Raw genomic sequence first — 27040 nt, 5'->3', positions numbered from 1 at the left:
CTTGCTGACGTGGCAAATACTCGCCAGGGGTGTTAATACGAACCCACCCGAGTAGGTTCCCCAGAGGTACATGCCGATGTCTGCCCCCAGCTGCCTCCACCCGCAGTCAAACTGGAGAGGTGTACCTGCCCCTTCGACAAGCCTTCAAAGCCATCGTTCACCACGTAGACCGTGTGCCCCTGGGAGATCCCAATGCGCACTGCCGACCTGACAGCTGCGTTCATGCCGGCCGCCGGGGCGCCAACGTTCAGAATCGCCAGGCTGAAGTGAGTCTGCCGGAAGGGAGACAAACAGCACCAGTGGGCGCAGACAGCCGCAGCAGGGAGAGCACACGTGTGCCTGGGGCACTGCCACACCCCACGCCAGCCAGCCCCAGCCCAGGCGACCTCCAGCCACATCAGCTGGATGGCACCAGGGGCACTCTGCTCCCTGACCCATCGGGTTTGAGGCTCCAGGGATCACTGTGACCACAAGTTCTCTGGATCAGCCCTGTCACTGTGGGAGGGGGCGCTCAGCTGTGAGCCGGGGGTGCTGGGAGGGGCAGCCCACCCTTCCCTGCTGCAGCTGCTCACCAGCTCCCCACTGCTGCGGGAAAGAGTGCAGAGTAGGTCTTGCTGCGCCACGGCCTGTTCTTTGCTGTCTGCGGGAGCCCCAGGGAGAGCAGGATCAGATACTGACCGGCTCTGCCTGTCCCTAGGGAGCCCCTAGCACACTTGGCTCCCCCTCCCCCGCCCAGCCCCCTCCAAGGACCACATGCTGCCAGGGACAGCCAGCATGCAGCTTCTCCACTAGGCCCCTTGCCGCCCCCTTAGCGAGGTCTCCATCCTTCTTAACAGGAGGGGTTTCCGTCACTGAAAAGCTACCGGAGCTAAGAGTGAACCTGGCCTCTGCCTCCTGATGCTTTTGGGGGATCTGGCTGTGAGACTGAGACCAGGTCTGTGGGTGGGTGGGTGTGTTGGTGCACGCATGCATGCGGGTGTGTCAGTGCACCCAGGTGGGTGTGTCGGTGCACACAGGTGGGTGAGTCCGTGCATGCATGCAGGTGTGTCAGTGCACGCGGGTAGGTGCATTGGTGCGTGCATGTGGACATGTTCGTGCACGCGCGTGGGTGTGTCTGTGTATGCATGCAGATGTATTGGTGCACGCGGGTGGGTGGACACCTTTTTTTAGTTTTTAATAACTTGCAGTTTATGCTAGATTAGACCCAAGAGCCCAAGCACTCTCTGCACCTTCTCCCTTCGACCCCGTGCCCCCCCTTCCCCCGACTTACCTTTTCATGGGCTATTTTCTGGTGTGCCAGGAGCTTGTAAATGTTCCAGTTATTTTCAAAGCTCCTGGAAAGAAAACCACTCTCGATGAGCCAGTCACCCCACACCACAATCACATCGAACCCCACCCGCAGGATCCACTCCAGAGTTAGCGATCAGCACCAAGCCGGAGATCACAGATTTAAACAGGGAGGGGTCAGGGCCATGTACCCAGGAGAACAGTGCCAGGGTGTCAGACTGTAGGAACTGGGTGTTCAGAGGGGAGGGGGGGAAAAGGGGGTAGAGCTATGCCGACGCACTCCAGCTCAGGGTGTAGCTAACGAAGAGTGAGCCCCGTATCTCGGCTAGTTGTGCGTCTGCATTCCCCAAGGAGGGAAAGGCTGGACAGTCGATGTCATTATGCTATCGTACTTCCAGAATTTAAACTAGTGTTTTTCGTTGCTTGTGCATGAACACTGGACTACTTTGAATCTCCCTCTCCCAGATCCCAGTTAATTCTCCCATTTAGAGCAACCCCCTCCCAATTTCATCTTTTTTGAGGCAGTTTTGTACATTTTAGTACTCACAAAGCCTTGGGAAATGGCAAAAACATTTTCCTTTGGTTAAGTTAGTGTTAAACTCATCAGAATTCCAGGTTCCCGCCTTATAAATGAGATTTTAAGTCATGGCAGCTGAGTGAGAAGAACTTTGCTTTCAGGATTTTCTAACAGAAATGCTGAGTAGCTCCACGTGCAGATTTGATTGCATGGGCTGTGCTGCTAATTAACTGCCTGCACTTTGCTAACGAGTGAACGTTGCCGAATGGTGCCTCATGCCCTTCCAGAATGATGAGCTCTGCTACACAAACCAGGCAATACAGGGTTAAGGAACATCACACACACACCCCTCTACCCCCGGGAGCTGACAATAGCCAGTGCAAATGGCACACTCAGGCTGCCGCGATGAGAAGCAGCCACGAAGAATGACCAAGAGAACCTGTCATTGTCTGTGTTGTGTTGCACAGTTCTGAACTGCAGCATTGCTCTGCATGCCCCCCAGCTGCGGTCGCTGTGCTAGCAGTAGCTGTAGTGAATGGAGGAGGGAGCAGTTGGAGCAGGTTGGCAGAGCTGTTGTAGTGACAGTGCACGTGTACTGTGAGGTTCAGGGCTGCCCTGAGTGCTGGGAGCTGCAGGGTGTGTCAGTGGCAGGCACGGGGACTGCACCATGGGACTGCTGGCGCTCTGCGGGCAGACGTGGCAGTGGTCTCTGGACTTAGCAAGGGGTCAGCGAAGGCAGTATCTCAGAAGGGCTCCTCGGGGCCAGGGTGAAGGGGAGGGAGCAGCAAGTCGGCGGGGTTGTGTGGAGCACAACCCCCGGGGTAGGTGGCTCCTGTTTGCCGTGCCTGGCCTGAGCCCGAGAGTCGTCTCAACAAAGCGAGGCTGTCTGTCTGTCCCCCGCAGGGCTCGTGGGCTGTGTCCCCTGCGTGTACAGAGCGCTGCTCCGGGGGCGGGCAGCAGGCTGGGACCTCGCCCGCAGAGGGCAGGGGAAGCTGCAGTGCGCGGCTGGCGTCATTCTCACTCGCCAGCTGCTCTTTGCGGAGGCAGAGGGTTAGCTGTCTCCAGAAGGGCCCCGCCCCACCGGGCGGCCAGAGCCGTGTTTTAACAATGCTGCTGCAGTCCATTTCCTTGGCTTTCAAAACAACTTCTCAGCCCCTCCCCATGTCCCACAGCCCAGCTGTCCCTCCGCCCGGCCTCTGGCTCCGTGGCAGCGACTACCCAGCCCCAGTATGCCCTGGCTGCACGTAGCGCCCTCACTGCCCTGTGCCATCTGCTCGTCGCCCCCCACAGCCTTCCTCTCTGTAGGCAGCAGGCGTTGGCAGGGAACCCGCAGGGTGAGGGGCTGGGCAGAGGACATGGGAACAGCACAGGGACTAGCATGGAGCTGGGGGGGAGGATGGGTATTTTGAAAGGGGGGCAGAACTGAAGGGCAGGGATGTGGGGGAATTGGGGGGAGAGCAATAAAACCTCCCCAACCTCACCCATTGCACAGCTCTGATCCCTTCCCACCCCACTTCTCCCTGCACAGCTTCCACCCCCACCTTCCCTCCGCCTGCTCACTCCCCCAGCGCCAGGAGAAGGGCCAGGACCAGCTGAAGGCAGGGAGGGGCGGGAGAGTGGAGATGCAGAGTCCCTGTCCCTGCCCTGGGCCTCGTGCACACACATTTCACTCCCTTGGGCGCGTCAGTTTAGCTCTCACCCCCCTGCAGTTCCAAATTTCACTCTCAGTAACTGTCAGCATCTCTCCCCCAAAGTGCCAGGGGTGCAGTGCACAAGCTGAGATCAATCCCAAGGAGTGAGATCAGTTTGGGGAGGATCAAAGCCATCGCCTGGGCCCCAGATGTGCACAAAAACCATTAGAAGAACCAGGTGATTTCGTAAATACATGATTTCCTTGGGGGGCAGAGGGACTGCAGTTTGGAAACCCCTTGCTCAAATGACCCCAAATTTGCACCATTGACCCTATGCCACATCCCCATGAGCCACAGCAAGTTTCAAAGCAATCTGAGTGATCATGTGCATTGTACAGTACTTAGAATAGTCATCTTAAAAAAGGTGAGTGACTCAACCGTAGCTATTGCAGAGCTGCTGCTCCACCATAATCAGGGTGCCTCACCTCCCCCGGAGCTGGATTGCCTCTTCGAACCTCTTCTCATCCATCGCTTTCTGCACGTCCTTTGTCTGGGGGGGAGGGAAAGTGATGGGGAAGTCTCAGTAAGAAAGAAAAACCCACGTAATTCAAGGGAAGTCAGCTAAATGTGAGACACGGGTGAAAATGAAATGATCTTAGTAACCCCCGAGCCTAGCTAGGGGGCAAACAGGCAGAACAAGGCCAGAAATGGATTCTCTCCCCCACACACACAGACTCGGGCTGTGGACGACAGCAGAAGGGATGTACTGGGACTTTAAATCTCGAGATACAGGGGATGTGTGTGTGTGAGACTCCAAATGGCTAATGACACATAAAACCCCACCTGCGCATAGCTAGAACAGACCCCCAGATACGCAGATCTCTGGGGCCGTCCTCCATTTGTTCTGGACTCTCGAGTGCTGTTTCTCCCTTGCCAATTGCTGTCATGTGCCACAGCAGAGTACAGTATAAAAGAGAGGGAGGCAGTAAAACTTGTCCACCCAGAGCTGCCCCATAGACTCACCACCAGGACGCACTCCATCAGGGGCAGGCGGACAGACTGGTTCCCGGAAAGGCTCACCACGCAGGCGGGCGTGTCAGGCGTGGCCTCCAGCAGCGCCATCACAGCCTCCATCCCCATCTTACTGCTCTGCGGAGGACACAGAAACCTAGTGCGGGCCCGCTGCTGCCACGTGCCCCGCTGCATGACTCAGCCCACCTGTCAGAGGCAGCCGTGCTAGCGGGGAACCTCGTACAGACACGCTAGTGGGAATCAGAGCATTGCGCGGGCTTGGCTACACAAAACACACCACATGCTAAGGAGAGACTGAGCTGGTGAGGCACAAATGTACCTGACCACTGCCGCTGAAAGATCCTGCAGCCACCCAGATCTTCTTCCAGACACCCACATGCCAAAGAAACTCCCAGGGAGCGAGCCCCTGCCCCACACATACACCAACGGAGACAGGTGCTGCTGCAACTCCTGCAGGGGTGGTTTTAATTCTGTGCTCGAGCACCAGACAGTACAGCTACATTTCCCCCTTGTTAACTCACTTCCCCACACAGGTATCAAAGCCATGGGCGACTGGACAAAGCTCCGGCACGGCCCCTCCGAGGGGGCAGGGAAGAAATGGGTGGATTCTGTGGCTCAGTGGGTTTGTTTCTCTAATTTAGATGATTAGGATTCCAGCTCGTTACTAGGCTATTAAGACTAGGACAGTTAGCAGTGGATTAGGAGGGGGCCGGTCTCTGTTCTGCACAACAGGGTCAAGCGCCAACGAACGCTGCACTGTATGTGTGACTCCAGGCATTCCCCCAAGCCTGTAAGTGAGTGCACCTGGCATCGGGAACCTTCCAGGGGCCCACTTCCTGCTCATCATGCTGGGACTTCACCATCCCAAATGCAGGCACACCAGACCCGTCGCTGAGATCACACACAGGGCCTGCTTGCACACAAATCCCCTCTCAGCTAAACCGATTGTACCTACCAGCACGCGATCGAATGCCGAGGGGGTCCCGCCACGCTGCACGTGACCAAGGACGGTCACTCTGGTGTCAAAGCCGAGGCGCTGGACAACCAGCTGTTCAGCAGACAAAAGAGAGCAGGTTTGTTACAGGCCAATGTACTTCCAGAGCCCGCCAGCAAAGGAGCACGCGCCCCAGAGTGCGTCACTTACATCCTTCACGTAGCTGGAGGAGATGGGTTTGCCATTCCTGTCGATGGCGCCTTCAGCGATGATTATGATGTTGAGCCGGGACCCTCTGCTGCGCGTCTGCCGCAAGAGAAAGAAACAGCCAAACTTAACCAGAGCTGGCAGGAGCAAACAGACTGGCTCCGCTAGCTGTTCAAGGAGCCCATTGGTGCTCAGCACTGATCATTTGCTACCTTGCCTGGAGCAGGGAACCGCAAGTTCCTTGGTAAACTGATGGAGAGGATGCACCGTGACTGTGTGTTTCTGTGCCCTCTGCTAAAACGCAGTGACATCCCTCACTCAAGTCAGGGAGATCTCTCAAAATCTTCTCCAGCCACTGCAGCTCAAGGCCAGAATCCTGCTGTCCAGCAACGTGCTGCTGCACCCCAGGGACGCAGCACGGCGCTGCCCGGTCTGCAGAACTCTAGAAAGCAGCCCCCTCCTCCCCACGGAGCTCCATTAACTTCAATAGGGCCCTGCCTCTGTGGGATTGGGCCCTACCTGCCAGTCTTCTCTGGGCCTCCCAAGGCACGTTTCAGATGGATTTGTATTCAGTGTCGTATTTTGTTTCATTAAAGAGACTGGCTCATACACTCCCCTTCATGCACCGGCTCTGCTAGAAATGCCCGGTTCAGCCTTCACAAGGGGACAGCTCCTCAGCTGGGGGGGAATCAGTGTTGCCTAGTGATTGCAGTGGAGCAGTTCCAATTCACAGCAGCTGGGGATCTGGCCCAAGCTGTTCCTAATCATAGAATATCAGGGTTGGAAGGGGCCTCAGGAGGTCATCTAGTCCAGTGCTTCCCAAACTGGGGTTCATGAACCCCTGGGGGTTCGTGAAATGTTACAGGGGTTTCTCAGGGAAAAATTCTCTAATGGCAGACAGAGTTGTCCCTAGGAACCCCGGGCAGCATGGGGCCAGCAGCCCAGAGCGCCTGGACTTCCAAGAGCTAAGCAGATCAAAGCAAGCATATCTATCATACTGGGGAGATTTAAACGTCAAGACTCCTTATAAGTAATGGAAAGGGATATTTTTTGCTGTTTTTAAAATTAAATAGGCAGCTAGTATTGTTTTTTAAATTATTATGAAGAACAAGTTTAAGCTTTGTTGTAATGTGCGTTGTTTGCCTGAACTGCTCAAGACCTGAATGCTTGTGTAGGAGGAACTCTTTGAGGCGGCTTCTTAAATACCTTCATGCTGTTTCACATCTGATACTCCATGATGAAACATAGGAGCCTTGTCTTTTAACAGGCTTATTCAAAGTGATACAAGCTATGAAAGTGAGATCTTGGAAGAGTGGTGCCATTTTCATAATGTAATAAAAATACTATAATGATAAATAATAATTAATAATAAATAGTGTGTAATAATCATGTGGCAAAAACAAATTTAATATTTCCAAGATCACTGCTTTTATAACTTATACTCAGGTAAAGGAGAAAATCCCTCGAAATATTTATTTTTAGGAGGGGGTTCGCGAGACTTGACATTTTAGTGAAAGGGGTTCACACGTTGTTAAAGTTTGGGAAGCACTGATCTAGTCCAACCCCCTGCTCAAAGCAGGACCAATCCCCAACTAAATCATCCCAGCCAGGGCTTTGTCAAGCCTGATCTTAAAAACCTCTAAAGGAAGGAGATTCTATTACCTCCTTAGGAAACCCATTCCAGTGTTTCACCACTCTCCTAGTGAAAAAGATTTTCGTAATATCCAACCTAAACCTCCCGCACTGCAACTTGAGACCATTACTCCTTGTTTGGTCATCTGCTACCACTGAGAACAGTCTAGATCCATCCTCTTTGGAACCCCCTTTCAGGTAGTTGAAAGCAGCTATCAAATCCCCCCTCATTCTTCTCTTCTGCAGACTAAACAATCCCAGTTCCCTCAGCCTCTCCTCATAAATCATGTGCTCCAGTCTCCTAATCATATTTGTTGCCCTCCACTGAACTCTTTCCAATTTTTCCACATCCTTTTTGTAGTGTGGGGCCCAAAACTGGACACAGTACTCCAGATGAGACCTCACCAATGTCGAATAGTGGGGAATGATCACGTCTCTCGATTTGCTGGCAATGCCCCTACTTATACAGCCCAAAATGCCGTTAGCCTTCTTGGCAACAAGGGCACACTGTCGACTGACATCCAGCTTCTCGTCCACTGTAACCCTTAGGTCCTTTTCTGCAGAACTGCTTCCTAGCCATTCGGTCCCTAGTCTGTAGCTGTGCATGGGATTCTTCCATCCTAAGTGCAGGACTCTGCACTTGTCCCTGTTGAACCTCATCAGATTTCTTTTGGCCCAATCCTCTAATTTGTCTAGGTCCCTCTGTATCCTATCTCTACCCTCCAGTGTATCTACTACTCCTCCCAGTTTAGTGTCATCTGCAAACTTGCTGAGGGTGCAGTCCACACCATCCTCCAGATCATTAATGAAGATATTGAACAAAACCGGCCCCAGGACCAACCCTTGGTGCACTCCACTTGATACTGGCTGCCAACTAGACATGGAGCCATTGATCACTATCTGTTGAGCCCTATGATCTAGCCAGCTTTCTATCCACCTTATAGTCCATTCATCCAGCTCATACTTCTTTAACTTGCTGGCAAGAATACTGTGGGAGACTGTATCAAAAGCTTTGCTAAAGTCAAGGAATAACACGTCCACTGCTTTCCCCTCATCCACAGAGCCAGTTATCTCAACATAGAAGGCGGTTAGGTTAGTCAGGCATGACTTGCCCTTGGTGAATCCATTGATTGTTCCTGATCACTTTCCTCTCCTCTATGTGCTTCAGAATTGATTCCTTGAGGACCTGCTCCATGATTTTTCCAGGGACTGAGGTGAGGCTGACAGGCCTGTAGTTCCCTGGATCCTCCTTCTTCCCTTTTTTAAAGATGGGCACTACAGTAGCCTTTTTCCAGTCATCCAGGACCTCCCCTGATCACCATGAGTTTTCAAAGATAATGGCCAATGGCTCTGCAATCACATCCGCCAACTCCTTTAGCATCCTGTGATGCAGCGTATCTGGCCCCATGGACTTGTGCTTGTCCAGCTTTTCTAAATAGTCCCAAACCACTTCTTTCTCCACAGAGGGCTGGTCACCTCCTCCCCATACTGTGCTGCCCAGTGCAGCTGTCTGGGAGCTGACCTTGTTCATGAAGACAGAAGCAAAAAAGGCACTGAGTACATTAGCTTTTTCCACATCCTCTGTCACTAGGTTCCCTCCCTCATTCAGTACAGGGCCCAGAGAGGAGGGCACAAGAACGAGGCCAGGCCCAGAGCATGCCCCCTTGTGGAAACCCTAAAGGGAGAGTGGGGGGGCTTGCCCCATCACTTGGCTCTGTCTGAAGACACTGTTACCGTTGTGCTGTCGAACCCAAAACAATTACAGAAGCTGGTTTTCAAGGAAATGAGCCCGTAGTGGAAACTCTAGTGGAAAAGACAAGGGTTGTACACAACCATGTACATGTACATCATTGCATGTGACTCGGTGGGGTCCGGGTGGGCACACAGATCTGCTGGCATGGAGCAGAGCGCAGGATTGGGGCCCTAATACAGATGTGCACCCTATTGAGGGGTGCCCATTATGCAGTTAACAGAACAAATGACCAGAGATCACGGCTTGTGAACGACCAGTGAAGACGAAATATTAAGCATTTGAGTCAGCCTTGCCCACACGCTCCATGAGCATTCTTTCCAAGCACCCGAGTAGCCTTCTGGTCCCACGGTGGTTTTGAATTGAAATTTATCAGGTGTTTGGCTGAGAACATTTGACTGCTGATGCTAAGACTAGACTCCTGCTTTGAAATGGGGGCGTCACTTCATTAAGATCCTTTTTGCCCAAGTGGCAGGACTAAGAGAAGGGCAGATGAAAAGGAGAGACCAAGGAAGAAGAATAGAAGCTTGGAGTGGCATTTCTCTCTGGATTCCCCACCGAACCGAGCTCACTTCCCCAGCTGACAGAAGATGATTGCCGCGTCCCAAACAGGGCTCACCTCCCCAAGTCTCTCGCACATGAAATCCTCCCAGCCGTCCTCAGGAGGGGCCTCTGGGATGAAAAGCCAGTCAGCACCCGAGGCCAAGGCAGACACCAGCGCCAGGTACCTAGGGAGGCAGACTCAGGTTAGCAGCCATGACTGTCATCCTGCCAACAACAGCACACAATGGAGGTAAGAACCGTGTGGCTTGGATCGAAACAAGTTCAGACCTCTCATGGCTTGGGAGTAAGCATGAGAGATCTTGTCCCCACGACAGCACCTGACAGAGTTAGTGGCATGGTTAGCTTGCAATATGCCTTGTGCCTGCACACACTATGGTTATGTTGCTAGTAACCACAGAGGCTGGCAGCAGTCTCCTTTCCACCAGATCAAACCACTGCCTGGTTCCCATTTGCCTCAGGGCGCATTGCTAATTAGGGACTTCTTTTGCTTGTTGTGCAGTGCAGTCCACACAGCCCAAACCTCCCACTGCCCTCAGCCCCGCTTCCTCCCCTCCTACCCAAAACCCACTCTCTTCCCCTCCCGACACTGCCAGCAACCATCCCCACCACACACCCCCGGTTCTCCCCCTCTCCCAGCCAGCCACCCTCGCCCTCCCACCTCCGAAGAGTGGGGGCCTCTCCTTACCCACAGTGTCTGCCCATCACCTCCAGCACAAAGGTCCGCTGGTGGCTGCAAAGAGAGAACGAGGATCAGAATTTGGGGAATAGTGTCTCTCTACAGCAAGGCTCCTTGGTCAGAGTCACGTTCGGTCATCAGAAGCCCCCTCCCCCCCATCACAACCCCCAAGAATCTGGGTCAGAGGCGAGAGCTGTGCAGCGCCAGGCGCGCCGTGTTACTGTTCAGTACGGAGCTCTGGCGCTGGCCCTGCCGAGCTGGTACACCCTCTTGTACGTTCTGTGAGAGGGAGCCAGCTGCGAGGGACTCCCCGCTCACCTCTGGGCCGTGGTGGTGATCGCGTCGATCACCTCCATGATGCGGTGCAGTGCGGAATCCGTGCCGATCGTCATGTCAGTGCCACAGAAATCATTGTCGATGGAGCCCACCAGGCCGACGATGTTCAAATGACAGTATTTCTTAGCCACCTCCTTGGTGATCTTACCTGGGGTTAAACATAGAGAGGCTGCAGCAATCAACTCCTGACTTTCCCTGCAGAGCAAGACACTGATCCGGCTGTGGGGCAGAATAGGCCCTGTTTATAGGCATGCAAAGCAAGCCGTTACTTTGACAATACATGTTACATCTAGGTATCCCTGTTCTGCTTGAACAGTGTGAATGAAAAAGGCCATTGTCCTGAGTCTTCCAAGCCATTTGCTTCAGACAGCAGGAAGCAGCCATGCAGCTCCCAACTGATCCACCAGAAAAGCAGATTTGACAAGTTGCAGTAAAGAGAGTTGTATAAAAAAAGACCAGCCTACAAATTGTGGTTAATTTCATGGTGATTTCCTCTGTCAGGCCTTTAAAGCCATCAGACCAACTTCACGATCATACCCCGCTTCTTCCTGGATCAAACGGAGAGCTGCATCCTGACTAACTCCTTTCTGATATAATTTCAAGGCTTCAGGCTCACGTTCGTGATTTAGATTTTGCACCTAAGCCCACATGTGCCTTTGCGCAGAGAAAGGCAGACCAAGAACCCACAGTTCGAAGCTGATGCCAGGCAAGTTTAACAGTGAGGGCAATTCGCCATTGGAACAGAGGGCCAAGGGACATCTCTTGATGTCCTCACATCCAGACTGGAGGCCTCCCTGGGAGACGCTTTAGCCAAACACAAGTTATTGGGCTCAACGCACTGAGTAAAATGTATGACCTGTGATGTACAGGAGGTCAGATTAACTGATCTGATGGTCCCTCTGGCCTTAAAATCTATGAATCTGATGGCATCTCATGCCCAAGCTACCCTTCCTTTGGCTTTAGCCCTGGGGATTAGCATAGTGCTTGTATTATGCTGCAGTTCAGACTGCAGCCTGTGCTGGCACGTACCGTCTTTGACCAGCTCCTCCAGCAGGCCGCCCCATTCCGTCCGGAAGATGTTGGCCCCTGTCAGGCTGCCGTCCCCCCCAATGACACACAGGTTGGTGATGCCGTGCTGCACCAGGTTGTGGGCAGCCAGGAGGCGCCCCTCTCGCGTGGTGAAGGCTTTGCAGCGGGCACTGCCGATGATTGTGCCGCCCTACAAACAGCAGAACAAGGTGAGAGAGGAAACAAACAGTCTGCACAGCTGGTGGATGCAAGGGGCCAACTGGGTGGGACCGACCCTCAGGAGCACAAGCTCTTGGGGCAAATCCACCAGGCAATCAGCCCCTACAGCTAAAGGGTGGGGAAGGGCGAGCAGGTTACCTGTGGGTAGAAGGGAGAAAAGAGGGTGGAGGAACCTTATTCCGGCCCATGCCCCAGCAGGCCAAGATTCAACCGTACCTAGAGCTCTGGAGGGGTCCAACACTTGTGACTGCTGACGTTGCACTGGCTGGAGGGGATGCGGTCTCCCAGCTGGGGGCAGGCTCTGGCCAGCTGTCCCCTCTGCTGCCCGCTGCAGCATGCACTAGCCAGGGGAAGATGTTGCTCTGCGTTTCCACCTGTCCTTCCCCAGTACCACCTGCCTGGAGCCAGCCTGTGCTGTGATGGCAAGCTGCCACCCCTCCCCACACCGCAGCAGCGTAGTTTGGGCAGGATCCACCCAACATTTCCATTTCAAATCTTCCCAGTCTCCTTTGGTCCCAGGGTAGAAAACAGCTGGGGCACAGTTAACCAGCAACGTAACAGTTTCACTTAAAACATGCCACCCACCCCCTCCCTGACCGTGCCCCTCGCGTCCATTTGCTGAGACCTCGACTCTTCGCCTCCCAATGGAACAATATGGAGTGAGGATGGCTGTCCTCCTGGGAGCCGGATTGAGCCAGCTGGGACAGGCCTCCCACAAGCTCATCACCGGGGCACCAGACCCACAGCTTTCATAGCCTCTTTGCAGCCTTTGTATTTGTCTCAGACACTTCCTCCGGCTCCGATTTCAAATCAAGCCCAAAGAAGTGGTTGTGACCCTTCTGCCCCGAAGAGAGCTAATGTGCCCCCACCCCTTTGCACCACTAATGGCCTGTCTCGCTGCCAGACGGCTCTCCTTTCGGAAGCAGACTCTCCAAAAGGTGCTGGCGAGAACAAACGCTCCCTTGGGCACTTGGTGGCTTGGCACCTGGCCCATCCCCGTGAGAGATTGCCCTGTTTTGTTCTGGGTCACAGCTCAGCATGCAAATTGCTTCTGGTTCATTCAGGGGCATGTCCTGGCAAGGAGCCTGCCTGTCTCTGGCTTGCATTTGCGCCTGGGGTTTGCTACAGTTTAGCTGATGTACCTTAACTCACTTTTATCCCCATGGATCCTGCTGCCTTGCTACATACTCCCAACCCTGAGCATGGGGGAGAGTCAGGAGCTGGCCTGTTCTCCCCGTCACCCCACACTCACAGCTGCATAGACAGCAGCTCCTGGCTCAGTAGCACATCCCACACCCATGGCGGTAAAAACACTGGCACGTGCAAAACAGAGAAGGGCTTCGGAGAAGGAAAGCGAAGGAGGGAAGACAAGGGAGGCAGAGAGACAAAATGCCACAGATTTCAGGAGCTCGCTACCACGGTTGGCTTTACTGCTTTGGAACGGCTTGGCGTAAACGCAGGGGGACGTGCCAGGTCCCTCAGGCAGACGTGGCAGGGACACCAATGTGACATCCCTACCCCTCTCCCCCGGAGCCAGGCTTCTGAGGTCACTCCCCACGGCTGAGTGGGCGGCACTGCCAAGCGAAGCAAGGCGTAGCATGCTGAGTACCAGCGGCTGTGGAACAGCAGCACACAGACAGGAGTGGGGAGGGCATGCAGCACCAGAGCATTACCTGTGAGCAGAGAGACACACTGCTCAAATCAGGGAAGATGCTAGAGGGAGAGGGGAGAAAACACAAGAGAATGGAATGAAAGGCTCAAGGAACTGAGGGATGCTCCCAAGTGGCCGGCATAGCTGGCTGGTTTCGGTCCTGGCTACACAGCAGTTACAGCTTTCTTGGGCGCCTGGTAGATCCAAGCTGGGAACCAATGGGGCTAGCACCCCATCTCGGTCAGTGACCCAAACTGGGGCAGACAAAGCCAGTGTTTCCAAGGCAGAGCCCTCCCCCACCCCACTGAAGCCCTTGCCCCTTAAACACAGGCTAAGATGGTATTTCTGTAAGAGTCAAAGTCCCTGCTCCAGGACCCCCACTTCCCCAAAGTCTGTTACACCAGGTCATGGCAGAACCAGGTTATTTGCAGGGGGGGTGTGGGGCTGAACCACGCTCTAGCCTGGGCCTCTGTGCTGTGCAAAGAACCACGCTGACATGCCGTTGGGAAGTATTTTTGTGGCCCTGATTGGTTGGGTGTTTTCACGCTGCACAGCCGTGTTTAAATGTGGCTGTTTTTGTGGAGTAGGCGGGGCCTAGAAGGGGACCTAGCAAGGAGAAGCAATAGGGCTCGAAGGAGAGAAACCACTGGGAAGATACATCAAGCTGGTTGGTTTTGGAAGCGTATCTGGGGGAGGATTGGCTACTTGCTTGTTTTTGACGTTAGACATTCCAGTCCCTCTCTCCTGTGTTTCTAGCAGGGCTGTGACACCATGCCAGCAGCACCTGTTTATATCTCCTTCAGCTGGCTCCCTAGCCGGTGTAAATCAGCGCTCCCCACTGACTACAGGGGAGACTGTCTGTGTGATTTCAATAGAGCCATGCTGATTTGTGCCAGCTAAGGATCTGGCCCTTTGGTTTGTTAAAGCCTATTGAACTCAAATGCCTCAGAAACCTGTGGGAGACAAGATGGCTTTAGGTGCCTTTATTACAGATTCAACAACCCCTTGTTCACTGAAGGACCCAGAAAGCCTCAGTCCTCATGTGAGACCTCCAAGGAGACTTCCAGCAAACCAGGGTAAGCTCAGACGCGACAGCTCAGATACTTCAAGGTAAAACCGCAAGCAAACACACAACTCAGAACCACATCTTTTACATGTCAGAAAGAACCAAGACAGGGACACGGACCAGAGTGCCTAAACCCAATTCATTTCCCATCAGCGGGTCCCCTTTAAGCTGGGGTCCCATCTACACTACAAGTACATTGTGAGGGGCAGAGTTTCCACTTTGCAATGTAGATGGGCCCTAACCTTGTGTTCACCATGAATCAGAATCTCGCTACGGCCCAGGTCTGTCCGAGCCTACAGCCCAGTTCAGGGACACAGTTATATACACAGTTAGGTCCCATCTACGCTACAGAGCAAACTGTGGCAGGGACAGTGGTATTGCTGACACAGCTGTCTTTACAGTGTAGGGTCAATGGGTCCTTAAAGAGCCAAGCATATTTTTAAACACAGTTTGAGGCTGTCTACACAGCTGACACCAAAACTGTGTTATCACACCGATCGACCACAACTCGGTGCACCAGTCCTCGATTAGTCTGGCTGTGCAGTCAAGACCAAAGCTGCTGCAGGACCTTGATGTGAGAAGCACAGACTGAGTGGGAAGGCAGGAGAGACGACTCGTGTGAGGGGGAAGGAGGTGTCTAAATCATACAATGGAGTCAAATCAACCCAAAGGTGTGTTTCAGTAGGACACAAATCATTGTTACCAAGAGGGACAGAGAAAGGAGACCTGCTCCCTGCCTCAGGGGCCTTGGGAAAGGGGCATGCACAGACATGGATGGAACTCACACGCAGCCATTTAGCAAGTGTAATGAAGTGTCACCCCTGAGATGGCTCCCTTCTGCTCTCAGGAGGAAAAGGGCACAGCTAACACTGTTTCTCCGGCCTTGCTATGCTGCTGGATGGCTTACACTGACTTACCCGCCAGGGGAACAGCCTCTTTCCAAAAACACTTTCTCCACACTGTCTCCTACTAGCAGAGGACGGAGCACACACAGCGCTGTATAATCAATCACCCACTACTCCCAGCATGCCCTGGGCCTGCAGCTGCAATCATTAGGACAGGAAGAACAGCCTCTATCCCCAGGCTAAAGAGTGTGCCCTGGTGTTCAACATGTGCTAGATGGATCCAGCATCTAGAATCCATCGAACTGGACTAGAACATGGTTTAGCTTTGCCCAACGTGACCAGCCAAACTGAGCTATAAAACCGAGCTCGGCAAACTCAGTGTGAGCCCAGTGTAGATGGGACCGTGGGGAGCAAAGACTAGGATTTTATACGTTATTACTAAATCATTTCAGAAAACCCTCTCCAGCTCTGACCCCCGCAGACCAGAGGAAATTGCAACACTGGGCAGATGCGTCAGAGATGCACGTGAGCTGCACAAGTTAAAAGGGAAGGACTGAGAGGCCTTTATACTCACAGAGGGCAATGGCAAAATTGCTTACCAGCTGAATGATGTTCGAGACGCTCAGCCAGTTTGCTCGCTTAATGTTCTCTCCTCCTTCCACCAGCCCCTCATAACCCTGCAAACAGAAAAGGAAAGGAGCAGACGTGAAAGGACTGCCTCGCTGAAGCAGGGCCTGGCCAGCCAGCCAACACCCAGCAGCTCCTGTGCAGCTGATCACTGGTCCATTTTGGCTACGCGTCTCTCTGGGCCTGGGTGAGGGATCGGTGAGGCAGACACCTCACAAGAGGGTGAGACTGTAAAACAGCTCCTTGGCAGGACTGCAGGTAACCCTGGTGTGAGCCCCATAATGGCGACCGCACACTGGGGTTAGTACAGAGCCTGCTAGGCGCATCCAAGGCAGCAGGAAGGTAATGCCACCCCAGGTGACTGACAGTTTGGTTCAGGACCTGGCGTCAGTTACTGGCAGTCAGAAATTCCTCCCTCAGCCACAGAGCATCTCCCTGTGCCCACTAAGGGCTGAAACAGACCAGGAGGGACACAGCTGGCCTCCCCTCTCCCGCTCCCCCCATCCCTGCCTTTCTCCCACAGGAGCGAATGGGGCATGGAAACCCTCACATCTCACTGTGCGTGTGGGGTAGGGTTGCCAACTTTATAATATTTAAAAACCGGACACTGAAGCAGGAGTGCTGGAACCTCCCCTGCCCTGCCCCACCCCACCTCTTCCCTGAGGCGCTGCCCCCAATTTGCTCCTCTTCCCGTCTCTCTCCCCCATTCCCCCATTGCTTGCTGCTCTTTGCCTTTCCCCCAACTCTGCTCAGGAGAGAGGGTCCTGAGAGGGTCGAGAGCTGCAGCTGCCCGATTCATATAGGAGGCAATCCCAGCTGAGTAGGGGCTGGTGCGGTGATGACCTGGTGCCTTCCTACCCCCTCCCACTCACAGTGACTGGACACTGTCAGGCCCCCTTTTCAACCAGACTTTCTGGTCGAAAACCAGGCACCTGGCCATCCTAGTGTGGGGGGAAGGGAGAAGTTAGCTCCCTTCCCCCCACACTACGGGCCAGATCCTCAGCCTGTGTAAAGCCAATGGAGTAAATGGCACTGTGCCACTTCACACCAGAAGAGGGCCTGGTTTCCATGGTCCTGCGGTGGGAAGTGACTCTCATGAGCGCCAGGAGGAGACCAGGAGCACTAACATTTTGCTGCACAGAATCCACCCAAACTAAAGGCTGCTATGAGATGCTTTGGCTGCTGGGGTGGCTGGAAGCAGCATGGAGCAGTCCCACAGAAGGAACAGAACAAAGCTCAGGACGTCCCGAGAGTTCAAGCGGGGATCACTCCCCACACCCTCCCATTGACTGTTACTGGGCAACAGCTGCAGGGGTGAATGGCCGTTAAAATTTCACTAGCTCTCCAAGCAACTAGCATTTGTAATCCAGTTCCTTGTGGGGAAAGGAGGGGTGACTGGGACGGGAGAGGGCTGAAAGAAGGCAAAGGGGAGGTTCTAAATTGCCCCCTCCCCAAAATAGCCAGCTGCTGTGTTTCATCCACTTTTACATGCATTTGCTAGAGCACAAGCTCAACAGCCCAGATCTGACTTTGTTCGAGGCTGGAGGAGTCCAGGGAAAAAGAGCAGGGATCATAACAACGAAGCGTGGTTAGATGTTGCTGCATGTGTGTTTATTTAGGGAGCAGTTTCAGCTTTGGCAGACAGCGGAGATAGCCGACCTTAATTAAACCTCCCACGTCAGGGTCACCAATGAGGTTAGATGTTGGCTGCACGTGTATTTATTTAGGGTATGGTTTCCGCTGCAAGCCTGGGGCCAGCCCTTGTTGGCAAAGTGAGCAAGACCTGCACCTTCCATTTGTAACGGCACAGTGAGAAAACCCTCCGTCCTCAGTGGCACACTAGCCACTGGGCCAATGGGGCCCATCCCCAGGGACCCTGACCCTCTCTGCCAGCCCACCCAGAGCTCCTTCCGGGGAGTGGGGTCAGAGCACAGGGGCTTGCCCCACTCCGTCTGCCGCCCCAGCGCTCCTGCTGGGGAACAGGGGAAGCCCCCACCCCCTCTGCCCAGCAGGCGCACCAGGTGAGGGGGGTGGGGTGGCATGCCTCCGTGCCCAACCCCCTTTCCCTAGCAGGGGCACGGGGGGATGGGGGGTGGGGAGAGGCCCCCCACTTGCTCTGGCCCATGGACCCACAAAAGCTTAATCTATCTCTGTCAATCCCTACTGGATGCGGCCACACAACCCGGCTGCGCACCCAGGAGCAACTGTGCCAAGAACCTGGCAACTCTCTGCCTTAAACTGAAGTCACCACAAATGAAGCTGAGCAAGACCGTGGGAGCGAAGAGGGGAGGGAAGAGGGGACCCTTGAAAAGAAATGTCCATGATTGTAGGGATCACGATACCAAGGAGCTAAGAGAAAGGGCTTCTCCTGCCCAACAGCTCTGCCAATGAACCTGCCACGAGCTATAGCTAACCCATCTATCCCAGTTTGAGGTTTCTCCCGGGAAGAAGCCACCAGTCACGTCAACTTGACGTTAACACACTGGAGACTAGGAGCCACGACTCCTGGGTTCCACCTAGGGCAAGTCCCTTCTCCTCTTTTGCCTCCATGTAATCATTTGCAAAGCAGGGGTGCGATCATCCTTCCCTGTCACAGGCAGGCTCTGAGTAGAGGTCACTAGGTGAAAGGATGCTGCACTATCACAGCATAACCAAGCCCCAGTTTATTTCCCCCTCCAAGTTCCATAGGTGGCACTCAGCCATTTACAGGACAAAGCTATACAATCTCTACCCCTTGAGAATGACAGAAAAAAATATTGAATTGAACCTCATAGATCAGGAAAACTTTTGCGCCAACGTATATTCCCATGCGAGTCACGGCACGGACGGCAGCATTCATACCTGGAAAGGGAGTACAAAATAAACCACAGGCAATACTGAGCACTTGGGCATAGGGGCCACAAAACAGGGACCGGTCCTTATAGTCCTGAGTTTCAATATGGTTCAGGTTGCTATTAGATCAAAGCTTCCCGATTTATAATCTCGATAGCAATCACAAAGTTGGGGGAGTCAGAGTATAGGTTTATTACTATTTCTCACCATCAAAATGATGGACTAAGGCAATTCAACAACAGATACATAGACCAGGAGTAGGCAAGCCAGCCACACTTAATACAAGTAAGTAGCTTTCATGTGCAAGAAAGTAACACATTATAAATAACCACTTCCTCATCTACAGCTAAACCAGACCCAATACAATAAATAGGCTCACAGTACCTCAGTCCCCCCAGACTCCTCTTGCACTGTGCACTGTGATTATACAGATTACCAGGCCTTCCCAGTGGCTAGCTTCAACCTTGGGAAGAATTATAAACCTTGCCCTCAGAACATTCTTTGTCTTGACAGTGGGTGTTAGCTCTTGTATTCCCCAGCATGTGACTAATGTCTTGCCTGCCCGGCAGGGTTAAATGGAGAACCCCAGATGGCTTCTGGGAGAAAAAGAGAAGAGACTGAAATGAAGATGGGGGGAAGGAAAGTAGAAATGAGAAAGAGAGAGAATAAACAAGAGCGGATGAGGAAGGAACATGTGAAAGCTAAGGTGAGGAAGGAGAGAGAGACATGAGAGCAGGACCAAGGAAATGAGGAAGTAATTTTAGGAATAAGGGGTGGGGTTTTTTGGGGGGAGAGGGGTGTTTGCTTGTTTTTTGTTGTTTTTGTTTTTTAGTTTCTTTCAGCTACTGCTATTAGACTGACAACCATAGCAAATTTCACCATAAAGTGTCTCACCTAAAGCTTTGCAATTCCTCCCCCATCTGAAAAGATGTGAGAGTGGGGAGTACACCAGACAGAAACACTCAAACCCATTTGTTACAACCAAAATTAAAGTGACCACCTGTGAAATTGCTGGACTAGAAGGAGGGCGGATAAAAATCGGAGTTTTTTAAAAATTAGCTGTAAATGTGAAACATGTTTTGATAGGTATCCAAAACATGTAAGGTTGTTTTAGTACAATAAACTTCACATGCTGTTGTGTGTGTTTAATTAAATTCCAGTCACCATCCTAATGCAGTTTGATGCAAATCATGCACAAAAAGTTAATTATCTAGTATAAGTATCTCACAGTCAGTTAACAGCCTTTCATCTCCAAGCAGTTGGCGTCAATCTGATTTAGGCCAAAAGTCAGATGATCTGAAACTGCCTTACTATTTATTCCAGGCTCAGACAACTCCTGATTAGAGACAGCCAAAGCGAGTGGTGCTTGTGAACGAATATCACAATGGACTAGGATGAGCCCTCCAGAATCATTTGACTTTTGACCTAAATCAGATTGACTCCAACTGCTTGGCGATGAAAGGCTGTTAACTGATTGAGAGATAATCCTCTCCATGGCTGGTTCCACACTAGGTTACCACATCTGACCATGATTAATGTTATGTACTGTAGAGCAAGTTCCCCTTAACGCTCTTCCTTCACATCTATCCCCTTTTCCTGTTACTTATCACAGCGCTAGAACCGTTCGGTTCCTCCCTTTCTCTAAGTAGGAGGAACCAAACGGTTCCTTTCAACCCAAGCCTATTTCAGGCCCTTGGAAGATAATGTAGCAAGTCTCATCTGTTTTCCCACCTGATTGGGCAATTTCAGTTTCAGATCCCACAGCAGCTCCTCACATCAGGCAGTCCTGTGTTTGGCACTGCCACTTCATACCGAACAAACTTCCCTGTCTGTCCCTTGGGGTTAGAGTTCTGCCAATGGGGAACCAGGATGACTAGCAGTTCTTTGAACAAACCTCCATGTCCTGATGCTTCCTATGAAGATTTAGGCTGTATTAACTTTGGCTCAGGAGACCACACTGCCAAACAAGCCAGACTTTCATTCGTATTCATGATGGGTCAACTCCAGTGACACTGCCAGAGATTAATCTGACCCAATAGATTTCTGTGTGTTAAAATGCATTAAAAAACCACTTTTCTTTGTTAAAAAAATTAAGCCAATCACTCAAAGCAAAAACACAGTCGGCCAGATGAATCCCTGCCCAGACATACAATCCCCCTTTATCAAGGGGCAGGCCTTGAAAATGTACCTGGCATATACCAGCCAAGGGGCTTAGGCTACCAGCTATGGCAAAATACACTGGTGCTAGAAACATTGTGGGTTTTTTTTAAATGACAGCTCAGATTCTACAGAACCCCAATGCTGCAGGAAATTGAACAAGAGGATTTCTCAAGTATCTGCCAAAGAGGATCCTTCTAACCTTTGTTTACAGGTGACATGCAAAAGCATTACTCAAAGTTACAAGCTTGCCCACAAAGATGCCACAAGAAAGAAAAATGGAGATGGGGCTTTATGAAGAGAAGCAGTGCTGTACGGTCAAACAACCCCAGAGATTTACCACTGCCTTGCAATCCAGAGAAATGTGAGCTGCAGCCCTCCTGGGGCTCCTCGACACACAGAGTGCCATGCCAGCTACCCTGAGCAAAGGCAAATGGAAAAAAGGGTTAGAAATGGAACAGTTTGTTCACGCCTTAGCCCTGGTCTACATTACAGGGTTAGGTTGAATTTAGCCATGTTAGGTTGATTTTGTAATGAATATGTCTACACAAGCAACCCCATTGCGTTGACCTAAATGGTTCTTAAAATATTTCTGTACTCCTCCCCGGTGAGGGGAGTAGCGCTAAAATCAACTTTGCTGGGTCACATTTGGGGTAGTGCGGACGCAAATCAACGTTATTGGCCTCCGGGAGCTATCCGAGAGTGCTCCAATGTGACTGCTCTGGACAGCACTTTCCACTCCGATGCACTAGCCAGGTACACAGGAAAAACCCCGGGAACTTTTGAATTTCATTTCCTGTTTGGTCAGCGTGGCAAGCTCAGTAGCACAGGTGACCATGCAGTCCCCCCAGAATCGCAAACGAGCTCCAGCATGGAGCGAATGGGAGACACTGGATCTGATTGCTGTATGGGGAGAAGAATCTGTGCAAGCAGAACGCCGATCAAAAAGAAGAAATGCTGATATATATGCCAAAATCGCACAGGGCATGATGGACAGAGGCTACAACAGGGACACACAGCAGTGCTGCGTGAAAGTCAAGGAGCTCAGGCAAGCCTACCAAAAGACAAAGGAGGAAAATGGTCCCTCTGGGTCAGAGCCCCATACATGCCGCTTCTATGATCAGCTGCATGGCATTCTAGGGGGGGATCCTACCACTACCCCACCACTGTCTGTGGACACCTGCAAGGAGGAAGTCTCACACAACAGGGAGGAGGATTTTGTGTGGGAGGAAGAGGAGGAGGAGTATGCTCAGCAGGCAAGCGGTGAATCCGTTCTCCCCGGTAGCCAGGACCTATTCATCACCCTGGAGCCAATACCCTCCCAAGGCAGGATCCCCAACCCTGAAGGTGGAGAAGGCCCCTCTAGTGAGTGCAAATTTGTAACTACAGTACAGGGTTTAAAAGCAATAGTGTTTAATGTCTGATTTGCCCCAAAGACTTGGATGCATTCGTGGCCAGTACAGCTACTGGAAAAGTCTGTTAACATGTCTGGGGATGGAGCGGGAATCCTCCAGGGACATCTCCATGAAGCTCTCCTGGAGGTACTCTGAAAGTCTTTGCAGAAGGTTTCTGGGGAGGGCTGCCTTATTTTGTCCTCCACGGTAGGACACTTTACCACACCAAGCCAGTAGCAAGTATTCTGGAATCATTGCAGCACAAAGCATGGCAGTGAATGGTCCTGGGTTTTGGTCGCATTCAAGCAACTTTCGGTCTATATCTTTCTGTGTCAGCCTCAGGAGAGTGATATCATTCATGGTCACCTGGTTGAAATACGGGAATTTTTGTAAGGGAACAGTAAAAGGACCCCGTTCATGCTGGGCTGTTTGTGCTTGGCTAAAAGGGATCATCCCTGAGAATAGCCACGCGGCAGGCGGGAGGGGTGAAGGGATCATCCCAAATAGTCACATGGAGGGGTGGGGGAGGTGTGTGCTGCACATCCACCTGAAAACCACAGCCCCTCCCTTTAAAAGTGAAACCAACCTATTGCTTGCTCTGGGAAAGGAGGGCACTACAGTTTTAAAACATTCCCACATGTTATGAAGGAATAAGAAGCCAACCTCACATACCAAAAAGCTTACCATGGCTGCCTGGAAACTGAATTCTGTTGCCCAGCCATGTGTAATGTGTCACCATACCAGCAGGCACTCAATATAAAACGCAAAATGCAACCTTGTACCTAAAGGACATGTGCTGCCTGCTGTGAATTGCTTGATTCACTATGAAAGAGTCTCCCTTTTGTTCTCAGAAATGTATCTTCTTAAATTTTACTCTCCCTTTTTATCCCCCTGCAGGTGCAAATGTTTCTATGCTCCCCCATCATCTCCATCCCTGAGATTATTGCAGATTAGAAGGCGGAAAAAAACGCACTCGCGATGACATGTTTTCCAAGCTCATGCAGTTCTCCTGCACTGATAGGGCGCAGCTGAATGAATGGAGGCATTCAGTGGCAGAGTCCAGGAAAGCATTAAGTGACTGTGATGAGAAGAGGCAGGATGCAATGCTGAGGGTAATGGGGGAGCAAATGGACATGCTCAGGTGTCTGGTGGAGCTGCAGGAAAGCCAACAAGAGCACAGACCACCGCCGCACGCACTGTACAACCGCTTGCCCTCCTCACCCAGATGCCAAAGAATGTGTGGGGGGGGGGGGAGTGAGGAGGCTCCAGGCACCCAGCCACTGCACTCCAGAGGATGGCCCAAGCAACAGAAGGCTGTCATTCAAACAGTTTTGATTTGTAGTGTGGCTACAATAAGCAATGTGGCCTTGTCCTTCCCTCCTCCCCCACCCCACCCTACCCCACCCAGGATACCTTATCAGTTCTCTCCCCTTTTTTTTTAATTAATAAAGAATGCATGGTTTCAAAACAATAGTGACTTTATTTCCTTTGCCAGCTGTGATCAAAGAGGGGAGGGTGGTTGGCTTACAGGGAGTTAAAATCAACAAAGGGGGCAGGTTCACATCAAGGAAAAACACACACAACTGTCACACCGAAGCCTGGCCAGTCATGAAACTGGTTTTCAAAGCCTCTCTGATGTGCAGCGCGCCTACCTGTGCTCTTCTAATCACTCTGGTGTCTGGCTGTTCAAAACTGGCAGCCAGGCGATTTGCCTCAATCTCCCACCCCGCCATAAATGTCTCCCCGTTACTCTCACAGATATTATGGAGCACACAGCAAGCAGCAATAACAATGGGAATATTGGTTGCGCTGAGGTCTAACCTAGTCAGCAAATAGCACCAGCGAGCTTTTAAACGTCCAAAGGCACATTCTACTACCATTCTGCACTTGTTCAGCCTATAGTTGAACTGCTCCTTACTACTGTCCAGGCTGCCTGTGTAAGGCTTCATGAGCCATGGGAGCAAGGAGTAGGCTGGGTCTCCAAGGATAACTATTGGCATTTCAACATCCCCAACAGTAATTTTCTGGTCTGGGAAGTAAGTCCTTTCTTGCAGCTGCTCAAACAGCCCAGAGTTCCTAAAGATGCACGCGTCATGCACCTTTCCCAGCCATCCCACGTTGATGTCGGTGAAACATCCCTTGTGATCCACCAGTGCTTGCAGCACCACTGAGAAGTACCCCTGGTGGTTTATGTACTGGTTGGCAAGGTGGTCTGGTGCCAAGATAGGTATATGCGTTCTGTCTATCGCCCCACCACAGTTAGGGAAACCCATTGCAGCAAAGCCATCCACTATGACCTGCACATTTCCCAGAGTCACTACCCTTGATAGCAGAATGTCAGTGATTGCATTGGCTACTTGAATCACAGCAGTCCCCACAGTAGATTTGCCCACTCCAAATTGATTCCCAACTGACTGGTAGCAGTCAGGCGCTGCAAGCTTCCACAGGGATATCACAATTCGGTTCTCAACCGTCAGGGCAGCTCTCATCTTGGTATTCCTGCACTTCAGGGCGGGGGAAAGCAACTCACAGAGTTCCAGGCAAGTGGCCTTACGCATGCAAAAGTTTCGCAGCCACTGGGAATCATCCCATACCTGCAACATTATGCAGTCCTACCAGTCTGTGGTTGTTTGCTGGGACCAGAATCAGTGTTCCACTGTATCAACCAGCCCCACTGCTGCCATGATGTCCCAATTGCCACAGCCTGTGCTTTCAGGAACATCTGCGTCCATGTTCTCATCACAATCGTCCTCGTACTGCTGCCTCTTAGCCGGGTTCTGCACATACTGCAGTATAATGTGTGAGGTGTTTACAATGCTCGCAACAGCAGCAGTGAGCAGAGCGGGCTCCATGCTTGCCATGCTATGGAGTCTGCACAGGTAACCCAGGCAAAAGGCGTGAAATGATTGTCTGCAGTTTCTTTCACGGAGGGAGGGGCGACTGACGACATGTACCCAAAACCACCTGTGACAATGTTTTTGCCCCATCAGGCATTGGGAGCTTAACCCAGAATTCCAATGGGCAACTGAGACTGTGGGAACTGTGGGATAGCTTCCCACAATGCACCGCTCTGTGAGTTGATGCTAGCCACAGTAGTGAGGACGCACTCCACCGACTTAATGCGCTTTGTAGGGACATACACAATCGACTGTATAAAATCGATTTCTAAAACTCGACTTCTATAAAATCGACCTTAGTTAGCTGTTCTTTGTGTTGTTACTGACTCTGGCAGCAAAACTAGGACATAAGCAGCTCAGACTATCGGAGAACACAGTGATGTCACATGAACATTAACATTACAGTAGTACCTGAAGCCAACCAGATTGGAGCCTCATCATTTCAAGCACAAACACAGAAGTGACAGCCCATCCCCCCAGGAGTTTACAATCTAGGTGAATGAGACAGACAGACTAATGGATTAGGGTGGGGAAAAGAAGGTAAACAGCTTAAGTGCAGTTCTCAATCAGGAGCAGCAATAACAACTTGTCACCTGCCAGAGCTTAGCTGTTATCAGGTCTTGTTAAAATAAAAACTCTGGAGCAGTGGTTTTCAACCTTTTTTCATTTGCAGACCCCTACAAATTTTCAAATGGAGGTCTGTGGATCCCCAGAGGTCCGTGGACCACAGTTGAAAACCACCGGCTTAGTTACACCGGGCCAGATCTTGCAAACACTTACACACGTGAGTGGCTTTACTACGTCTATTAACTTCTCCAGGGCTATTCATGTGAGTTGAGTTACAGGTCTGTGGCATCTTAGGCGGGGGTTCCGTTCCGTGGTTATCGCGTAAAGCAAAAACCGCGTATAGTCAGAACCCCCAAGCCCTTTAAATCCCGCCCGCAGCTCCAGCCGGTGAGATGGGGGGGGCATTTAAAGGGCTCCGCCAAGCTTCCCGCTGCAGCGGGGAGCCCGGTGGAGCCCTTTAAATGCCCCCCCGGTCCCGCAGCCGGAGCTGCGGGCAGGATTTAAAGGGCTCTGTCAGGCTTCCCGCCCTGGTGGGGAGCCCGGAGGAGCCCTTTAAATCCCGCCTGCAGCTCCGGCGGTGGGAGGGGGGGCATTTAAAGGTCCCGAAGCTCCACGGTGGCTGGAGCCTTGGGCCCTTTAATTCACCCCAGGGGCTACCAGCCACCTCTGCAGCTGGGAGCCCCCTGAGTGATTTAAAGGCCCTGGGACTCCCAGCCACAGCTGGTGCCCCAGGACCTTTAAATCTTGAGGCCACGCCCCCTCTGGGACTCCAGGTCTTTCAGCGTAAAGCTGAAATCGCGCATGTTAAATACGCATAAGTTGCGAGAGACCCATACTTACCTGCTAGTGTTTACAGGACTGGATCCACTGTGCCTAACTACAGCTATGTACTGTACTTTCATCATTAACATGCTCTTTGCCCTGCCAGACAAACATCAGTGAAGTAGGAGTGAAGTTGCAAGAACAGATTGTGCAAGCACTTGTCTACAGGCCAGAGGAGTCTTAGAAAGATCTCCTTCAGGCACAGCCACTCCCAGAATTCCAACGAGGAGTCTTCTGGCACCTTAAAGACTAACAAATTTATTACAGCATAAGCTCTCGTGGGCTAATACATTTGTTAGTCTTTAAGGTGCCACAAGACACCTTGTTGTTTTTGCTGAAACAGACTAACATGGCTACCCCTCTGAAAC

The 27040-nt window shown here is 52.0% G+C and overlaps 1 protein-coding gene across 1 annotated transcript in view; it reads right to left on the bottom strand.

Moving 5' to 3' along the window:
- PFKL (phosphofructokinase, liver type) overlaps window positions 1-27040 on the bottom strand; it is a 48026-nt gene that overhangs the window by 13961 nt on the left and 7025 nt on the right. The window contains exons 2-13 of the mRNA XM_045029697.1: window positions 18771-18844; window positions 15976-16053; window positions 11596-11785; window positions 10549-10714; window positions 10240-10284; window positions 9610-9718; window positions 5612-5707; window positions 5423-5515; window positions 4459-4584; window positions 3921-3985; window positions 1271-1334; window positions 126-272 (exon numbers count right to left, since the gene is read on the bottom strand). Of these exons, the coding sequence (XP_044885632.1) occupies window positions 126-272; window positions 1271-1334; window positions 3921-3985; window positions 4459-4584; window positions 5423-5515; window positions 5612-5707; window positions 9610-9718; window positions 10240-10284; window positions 10549-10714; window positions 11596-11785; window positions 15976-16053; window positions 18771-18844 (1253 nt within the window). The remainder of the gene's footprint in view (window positions 1-125; window positions 273-1270; window positions 1335-3920; window positions 3986-4458; window positions 4585-5422; window positions 5516-5611; window positions 5708-9609; window positions 9719-10239; window positions 10285-10548; window positions 10715-11595; window positions 11786-15975; window positions 16054-18770; window positions 18845-27040) is intronic.

Source organism: Mauremys mutica, chromosome 9 (genome assembly GCF_020497125.1).
Source record: "Mauremys mutica isolate MM-2020 ecotype Southern chromosome 9, ASM2049712v1, whole genome shotgun sequence".
NCBI classification, from domain to species: domain Eukaryota; kingdom Metazoa; phylum Chordata; order Testudines; family Geoemydidae; genus Mauremys; species Mauremys mutica.
This window is presented reverse-complemented; position numbering and strand designations above follow the sequence as displayed.